Source organism: Eucalyptus grandis, chromosome 2 (genome assembly GCF_016545825.1).
Source record: "Eucalyptus grandis isolate ANBG69807.140 chromosome 2, ASM1654582v1, whole genome shotgun sequence".
NCBI classification, from domain to species: domain Eukaryota; kingdom Viridiplantae; phylum Streptophyta; class Magnoliopsida; order Myrtales; family Myrtaceae; genus Eucalyptus; species Eucalyptus grandis.
The window spans coordinates 41887096-41895893 of NC_052613.1; the positions used below are offsets into that span (position 1 = coordinate 41887096).

Below are 8798 nucleotides of genomic sequence, written 5' to 3' on the forward strand. Positions count from 1 at the left end.
TTCTCATAATTATCTCGACCCCTCCTTTTCGTTCCTAATCACTCCGTCCAAATTAAGCGTAATTAAGAAAAATTTCAAATATTTTAAAATGTAAATAGTAAAAATAGTAAAATTGAAAAAATAATTAATATGAATTTAAAAAAAATGAGGGTTAATAACACGAAATATTCTAAATTGATAAATTTATAACAAATTTTTCCTTTGTTAGTTTCTTTAAATTTCTTGTCAAAATGTTGAGTTGAACAACACATGCCTAACCTGTTGTCTTGGTTTGGAGTTTTACCTCGCGTTTATTATAAATGTATTGGTTTTTGGTTTTTCATAACATTAATTTAATTTAACGAAAATTAATGAAATGTAAATTTGTCACAAATGTATTAGTTTAGAGTTTTTGATAGTTAAAAAATTAATTTATAATAAAAAAATTAGTTTGGATTCAATTTATTACAATTGTATAAATTTGAAATATGGATCCTCGTTTATTTATTTATTTATTTTTGCTTTTTCTAACCAAAAGCAAAAAGGTCATCAGGTGATGACTTCGTCCTTGCCCCATTTGGTCACGGCATAAAATAAGGATTTTGTTCTTTTTTTTAGTCCTCTTCCAACTCCCAATTTCTATCCCTTCGAGGCGGGTTATTCGCTAAACGCCCCTCCTCGAATCCCCCCGCGATATTACGGTCGGGCCCACGGGCCCACGGGATCTCCCACCTCCGTAAAGTCGCGAACGCCCCCGGCCCCAGGTCACGGGGCCCACTTTTTTAAATATCAAAGGGGCACGCCGCGTCGTAATTACGGCGCCTGGTCGAGGTCAAATCCGTCATTCACCCCTAGAGAGAGAGAGAGAGAGAGAGAGAGAGGCGGTCCTCGCCGCAGCTCTGCCGTTTTTGTGTATAAAGAGAGAGGGAGGGGGGGACTCGTGGAGGGCGCGCTGGTCCGATGCGTGTAAGCCAGGTGACACGAGCAGACATGATACGACGCCAGCAACAACGACGAGCATCCCCCCTGCTGCCACCGATCCCTGCGCCGACCGAGACGAGCTCCTCCGCGATCGCGATCCCCGAGCCCTAGCCCCGCGACCGCCGCCTTCCCCTTGGAATTCCCTCTTCCTTCCTTCCTTCCTTCCTTCCTTCAGGTTCGATCCTCGATCCCCCGCCCCGGCTCACCCGCATTGCCCCCGCGTCCATCCCCTCCGATCCGCGATCCCCGCGCGCGCGCCATATTTTCTCCTCCTCCTCCTCCTCCTGTCTCGGGCGTTCGCCGGTTGGCGTCGTCCGTTCTGCGCCGCACGTGGAGCTCTTCGTCCGGTCGGCCGATTTGGTGAATTCGTCCGTGTCGCTGATCCCTCTTTCTCGGTCTTTCCTCTGCAGTTGTCGTTGTGTGGTGTGCTCCGACTCGGATAGAGAGAGAGAGAGAGAGAGGTGGAGGTGGAGCAATGGCGGAGGTGACGAAGGTTCTGTACATAGTGGTGGTGGACGAGGGAGAGAAGAGAGAGGGAGGGAGGAAGGAGTCGTTCCGGTACACGCGCCCCGTCCTCCAGAGCACCCTCCAGCTCATGGGATGCAAGGCTCGGCACGCCTTCAAGGTGAATTTCATTCTTCTTCGATCTTCCTTCTGTCCGGGCCGTCGCGAGCTTCGTATTGTTCTGTTATTTTTTTATCTTCAGAAACTTCCTTTTTTTTTTAATTTTTCTTTTCTTTTCTTCCCCCCGCGATCTTTTCACTTTCTGCTGAAGCTAGGAGCTGCATTCTGCCTTTTTTGTTCTCGCGATTCTCTGCATTATGCTGCGATCGGTTGGTCTCTGTTGGGCGAATGTCCTCGCGAGGCGGAGATCTATCGTGCATGCAATCTGTTCTGCGAAATTTCAATTTCTTTTCAGTAGTTTCCCCCGTAGGGCCTCGGGCTGTAGCATAAATTACACGATCTCATGGATTGTTGTACTAATGCTCGGAGCGTATTGCTTTCTTTCGCTAGAAGAAAAATGCCGCATCCCGGACGTTCTTATGAATTGGGGACTCGGATTTCTTTGTGAATGGGGAATGAATCTATATCCTTGATGCCCGAGAATTCTCTCATTTTTTCAGCTATTTTTGTGGCTCTTCTGTCTTTATTTATTTATTTATTTATTTGGTGATTGGTATTGTTGTTTCTTGCGGAATCTCTCTTCCTACGTCAGGTGCACCTTTACTTGTCAAAAGGCCTGACAAATTTGTGCATTTGAGAGTGTTCTACTATTCCTTATTTGACCTTTTCGTGTAACAGTATTGTTGAAATGCACCTCTTTCGCTTTTGAATTAAGAAAACCTCAGATCTTGTTCCTCATGCAATACTTTTTTAATTTTGACATGGTACAGTGCAGTAGAATTGATGTTAACCCGATCGGTTGTTTTCTTTTGACCGTGCTGATTGAGAGTTCAACGCATCTTTATAAGATGATTCATGTAATTCCTAGGGTTTGGTGTGAGAGCCATTTTTATTTCCGCAAGGAAACATGTTGCACAACATCCTCTTGGGTTCTTGTGAAGGTGAAGGTTTAAGATGTATTTTGTTTCTTTCTGCACCAGATGAGTCAACGGGTTTTTGAATTGATGAGAAATGAGGCCTCTGTTGATGGCTTCTTCCCAGAGGGGATGGAGGTACCTTCTGAATTTGATGCTTCAAAGGGGCATACCTGTAAAGCAGCAGCAGACAAACATTCCAGTTCAGGAGCATTCGAACTGTACAAAAGGCGAAGAACTGTTGTTGTCAGGAGAGAGACTTTCTTAGATATTGTATGCAGCAGTCTTTCTGAATATAAGTACGTGGGCGCAAATCAGAGGGCCGACTTGGTTTTAGCTTGCAGGTACATCATATCTTGCAGCTTCTAATACACATCTTCCTCCTCCACAACTTCCTTCTTGAGAGAAATCATAAGCTCCACTCTTGGGAATGCACTGCTTATGTATGCATCATTTGCATAATATGGTTGTATGGTTTTTTTCAGGAATTATGATAAAACTTAACTCTGACTCTGTAAATTGTGATTAATGCATACCATATGGACCACGGGATTTGTTATTTGCCATTTACAGCATGAAGGAGGTCTATGTTTTCTTAAGCATTATCTCCTGGCTTTCTGCTGCAGAATACGAGAAAGGAAAGAATCCGTAACTGTGCTGTTATGTGGCACTAGTGGATGTGGGAAATCTACTTTGTCTGCATTGCTGGTATATCTTTAGCTGAGAACTTTAATGTTCTTTAGTTTTTCTTGGACAGTTTTTGTTTTGGGTAGTTCATAGTAGCTGTCGCTGCATTCCTCATTACATATTTTTGTTTTTATTTTGGGGGCTGGAACTGGAAATCCGTTAGTGCTTTTCATGTTAAGTGGAGTTGTTAGTCATACAAAGTGAATGCGATGCTGTATCTACACTTTTCTTTGTCGATTTCCCAATTATATTAATTTTTTAAGCTCATTCCTGCAGGGTAGCAGGCTTGGAATCACTACGGTGATATCAACTGACTCCATTCGGCACATGATGAGGAGTTTTGTGGATGAGAAGCAAAACCCCTTACTTTGGGCTTCCACATACCATGCAGGAGAATACTTGGATCCTGTTGCTGTTGCAGAAGCAAAGGCTAAGAGGAAAGCCACTAAACTAGCCGGCATTTCGCGCTCAACTGTTAAGGCTGAGACATCTGATGGATCAAAGCCAGGGAAACCAGATGCTACAGCATCTGAAGAAAGCGGAGCTGCTTCTGAATTAATCAGTCCAAAACAGATGGCTGTTGAAGGTTTTAAAGCACAAAGCGAGATGGTAATTGACAGTCTTGATCGTTTGATCACTGCGTGGGAAGAGCGGAAAGAATCAGTAGTTGTTGAAGGTGTTCACTTGAGTCTTAATTTTGTGGTAAGCTCATCCTGGTCCACTTCCTTTTCTCTCTACCTTGTAGTGTACACCTTGGGTTTGCAATGATCTCCCCTCAGGCTTAATTTGGTTTTTACTTTCCATTTCATGCAGATGGGGCTAATGAAGAAGCATCCCTCCATCATACCGTTCATGATCTATATTACAAATGAAGACAAGCACATGGAAAGATTTGCCGTTCGTGCAAAGTACATGACGCTGGACCCAGCAAAAAATAAATATGTGAAATACATAAGGAACATTAGAACAATACAGGACTACCTTTGTAAAAGGGCTGACAAGCATCTGGTCCCCAAAATAAACAATACCAATGTTGATAGGAGCGTGGCGGCAATCCATGCCACGGTTTTTAGCTGCCTCCGAAGGCGTGAAGTGGGGGAGCAGCTTTATGATCCCACGACGAACACAGTTTCTGTGATTGATGAGGAGTACAGGAACCAATGTGCTGCAAATTCCTTAAGCTCTAAGGGCATGTTTCAACTGATCCAGAGAAAAGGTTCTTCTAGGCATCTGATGGCACTTCTAAATACAGATGGATCTGTTGCCAGGGCTTGGCCTGTGAATTCAGTTGACAGCAAAGGGAACCCTGTGTTGGGCAACGGGGGTGAGAATGAAATAGGCAACCCGATGTATGGTCCATTGCAGATTGGAAAGGCTGAGCCGGTCAATCTTCAGTTTGGTCATTTTGGAATCAGTGCTTGGCCTAGTGATGGAGGCACAAGCTATGCTGGAAGCTATGCTGGAAGTGTCGATGAATCGAGGGCTGACGGGACTGATACTGGCAGCAAATACTATTCGTCTTGTTGTAGCTCACCAAGGATATCTGATGGGCCTGCCAAGGAGGTATGTTGTGGTTAATCTGTAAATACACAACTTCACAAGCATTTTGTTCCCAGGGAAAAATCGCATTGTTGTTTTATAAGATGCGAAATTCTGATGAGTTTTCTATTTTTGTTAACACTTTTCAGCTGAAGGAAGACCACTCCGTGCATGGAAGTGATGAGGAGGCCGATGACCCACCTGTGGACAGTGACGAAGATCTAACAGAAGACGATGCTAGCAAACACGACCACGAAGAGGTTCGAGTTTACCCTTTGATCTGAGTCTCTCTTTCAAGTGGTCTGGCCACCATTGTGGTGCTCTCCTCTATTTTTTGACTGTAGAAGTATTGCCCTTCACAGGTAGGATCAGTGGACGAGCAGTCTACTAAATCAGACGAAGAGTACGACGATCTTGCCATGCAGGACGTGGTGGAGAATGGGTATTGGTCGGACGACGATGAGGAATTGCGACGGAAGTTACTTCCTGCTCCTGGGGATCCGGGGACAAACGTGGGAGAGGACAAGTATAGTAAAAATCTGGACCTTTTCCTCAAGCATAGCAATGAACAGAAGATTGAGCCGTTGTGCTCTTACGCTTCTGTGCTCGTGGAGAAAAACGAGAGGCGTGTGGCAACACCCGGCAAAGCGAGGATGAGAAAACGGTCTCTAAGTATACCCGCCTTTGGTGGAGATGATGGGTCGATAATCACCGATCCCATTCTGTCCGGGGCCCCTTAAGAGCTATAAGGGGGGAAGAGTTTTATTTGGCATGCCTTTCATTTTTCTAACGAGTTTGGTTTCCTTTGTATATCTTTTGCTTTGCTTTGTCCGGTTAGGGAAGTAGGTGCTTTCTTTCTCCTCCTCTTTTTTTTTCCTGTCTAATCTAACAACGGAGGAGTTCGACGATGAGATTCTAATTTTTTTAATCTCATTCCTTTATTCTCTCTTTGTTTTTTCCTCAGTTAAGTTTTGTCGATATGAGACCTGGTGGCGTGTTGATAGAGCCTTCACTTAGCCGGGTTATCGTTTAAATGGTAGATAGAGCTTTGTTTGACTGGAAAGGAGAAAAGAGAGGAATTGGGTTTAGGAAGAGTAGTTCGACGCTGTACCGTGGCAGCCTTGGCCGGTCTCTAGCATGAGCTTCACTCTTAAATGTTGCGATAGTCTGTTCATAGATAATCCGTTTAGCATGCCTCTTCCCAGTCCAATCCTTAGAATGATTAACCATTCGCTTCAACGAGGCTGTTATAGCTTACATCACGTGGAAAGATTTACTTGGTGCCAGAATTCGATGGGAGATTGTGTTTATTCCATTCCAAGTCCCCCAACTGCTTCTGCTGTTTCTTTTTTAACAATTGGCAAGGCAAGAGTCCGCGATCATGATAATGCCACCCAAGGAAAGAGAATTTCTGCAAAGGGAGCATAGAAAGGGCTTCGGTACCCATTAGCAATCCATCAATAATCGGTGTCCGTAAATCATGCCATTTCATTTCCTTGAACAAAAACGAGAAATCCCAGGATTCACAGTCACAATCAGAGACACCGTTTGCTTGTACCCCGCATGCACGAAGGGAGGGGGATGAAGAAGAAGTGAAGTCATAGAGCAGAGTGCGAACGAACCATTCCATTCTTCGATTCGAGGGGTTAAAAGTATTGACGGGCGACCTTGCTCAATATTCGAATTCACTGCACTAACCATTTCTCTTGCAAATCTGCAATGTTGGCCGAAGCATCCATTGCAAGTAAATTAATCTAACTTCCTGGAGGAGGAATATAGGCTCTTGCCGTTTTGCCACTGAATGCTGGATCCGTTGTGCATGGATTTATCAACCATTACTCTGTTTTCCTAAGGTTGGGTGCAATACCTTGAGCTTCGGCCAGTCTGACCTCTTTTGCTCACATAGATGACATATCTTCAATGCACTCAAAATCTCGATTGACGAATGATAAGCAAGAAATACTTGATCGTATGCTTTGTTCCCGAAGATACATTATCAAGCCACATCGACGCATCAGCATCTTAATCAACATGAAGTCTAAGTATCTCCTATGGAGCGGCTAATGCTCATCACATTTCAACTTTCAAGGCTTCTTCATTACCATTCATTTTGCATAATGCAGTTGCTATGCCCTCATAGCCAAATAGATCAGCTCTTAGCCTCTCTCTTCTCTATGCTAGCAAGAAAATTGTAAGCTTCATCTACCATCCCCCTCTTGCAAAAAGCATCTACTACTCTCTCCATCATAACCTCACCAATTTGAATTCCCTTCCTCTGCATCTCACCGATGTACCGAATGACCTCCTCAATCTCTCCGACTTCGCAGAGCCCACTAATCAAAGCCCAGTACGTGTCAGCATTCTTCTCAACACCTCTTTTAGTCATTTCATCAGACAGGTTAACCGCGCTTCTTGCGGACCCTACTTTGCCGAATGCACCAATAGTCAGATTATACAAGTGGATTTCAACTTTCAAACCAAGATCATGCATTTTCAATATCAACTTCTCGGCCTCCTTCGCCCATCCAAAGCTTGCGTACCCACCAACTAGGAACTTATATGTCTCGGGATTGAATTCGACTCCTTCCTTTTGCATCAAGACCAACACCAAGTCCAATTCGTGAAAATTCCACCACTTCACGCAAGCATCTATGAGTGTATTGAACGTGACAATGTTTGGTTCTACACGTTTTCTTGACATTTGTTCCACCAGCTCCCTAGCCATCTTGATCGCTCCACACCTACACAGCCCATCAACCACGACAGTCAAAGAGTACACAGAAATCCCAATACCCGAATCAACCATCTCGCCGAAAAACTCCACACACAACCCGACCTGATCAGATCTCTTCAGGGCAAGCAAGTGCACAGTACACGCCCTCTCATTTATCCGAACTCCCCTCTTTCTCATGTAATCAAATGCCTGCGAAGCCTGACCATATAACCCATGTTCTGAGTAAACTTTAAACATCATCTCTAGTAACTTCGCTCTAATTCGCGCCTTGACGCAACGTTTCTCGATCACGCACGCGATGGCCGAAAACGGAAGCGGCCCGTTCCGACTCATCAGCACGGATCTCAGCAGACGCTCCGCCCCGCCAAAGTTCGTCGCTTTGAGCAGCCGGCAAGCTAGAACTAAGTGCGACTGCAGGTTAGGACGGAACGAGTGGGAGGAGGGCTGGTTCTCGAGGAGGTAATCGAAGAAGGCGAGGCATTTCGAGGAATGCAGATGAGGGTCGGAGAGGATGCGGTCCAGCAAGGCGTGGCTGAGGCCGGAGAGAAGGGCGCCGGGAGGAGGGTCGAACGGCGCCGTCGGGGGAGCGATTCTGCCGATCCTCCGGTGGAGCTCGCCGTAGAGGCTCCGAGACCGCGCCGGCCCGCCGCCCCCGGAGGCCCGGCGGGCGGCTTGCAGGATCTTCTGGGTCATCTCATGGAGGAAGACGAAGATTGCAGTTCGTCGGGGGAGGAGGTTTGGCGGTTTATTCGGTTGTCCGGCTATTGCTTTCAATGTAGTGTCGATAATTCGCAGGTCTAGAAATCGGACTGGTTTTCTAGCATGATGCCCTAAAAATAAAAGTTACCAATCACACGCATCGAATTAGAGGCGGTCGTGGGCCGAGACGGCCGACCACATAGGTCGGGCCTAACATGGTACCCAGGTCCGTCGGGGCAAAGCTCCTTGTCCGGCAAGACGTCCCGAGCTTCTCGCCTTCCGCCGCCGGAAAGCGCGACGGCGGTGAGGGACAAATATGAAGCTGGCCAGAATTTAGGTACGTCGTACCAAAAGAATATGTAATATGGATGTAGAATCTTTGGGCTGGGCCGCTCTTGGACGGGCCCAGTATTACTGGGCCGAACTCCTGATCAATTAGTCTTGTACAAGATCTCTTTTAAAGTGCTGTTCCGCCCTTCTCGCCCATTTGGTCCGAGAGCGAGCTTGGGCGAGCCCGAGCCCGTGAGACGCACAATCAGGTCTGACAAGAATTTCATTAATCACCAGTACATCAGTATTAACTATTAAGGGTGTGCAAAAGAACCGGAAACTATCCGGATCGCCCGGAGCCTAACCGGAAC

At 45.8% G+C, this 8798-nt stretch overlaps 1 protein-coding gene across 2 annotated transcripts; it reads left to right on the top strand.

The window, feature by feature from the left end:
• The first annotated feature begins 1413 nt into the window (after positions 1–1413).
• LOC104432902 (P-loop NTPase domain-containing protein LPA1 homolog 1) lies at positions 1414–5674 on the top strand. Of its 2 annotated transcripts, XM_010045491.3 has the most exons (7): positions 1414–1585; positions 2565–2842; positions 3125–3206; positions 3462–3887; positions 3999–4748; positions 4874–4984; positions 5087–5632. In XM_010045491.3, exons 1-7 carry the CDS (start codon positions 1436–1438, stop codon positions 5462–5464), a joined length of 2175 nt encoding a protein of 724 aa, XP_010043793.2. In that variant the 5' UTR covers positions 1414–1435; the 3' UTR covers positions 5465–5632. The 2 variants fall into 2 exon arrangements, with proteins under 2 accessions (XP_010043793.2, XP_039162555.1); XM_039306621.1 differs by lacking the exons at positions 1414–1585; positions 3125–3206 and having other exon boundaries at positions 2711–2842; positions 5087–5674.
• The last annotated feature ends 3124 nt before the right edge of the window (positions 5675–8798 follow it).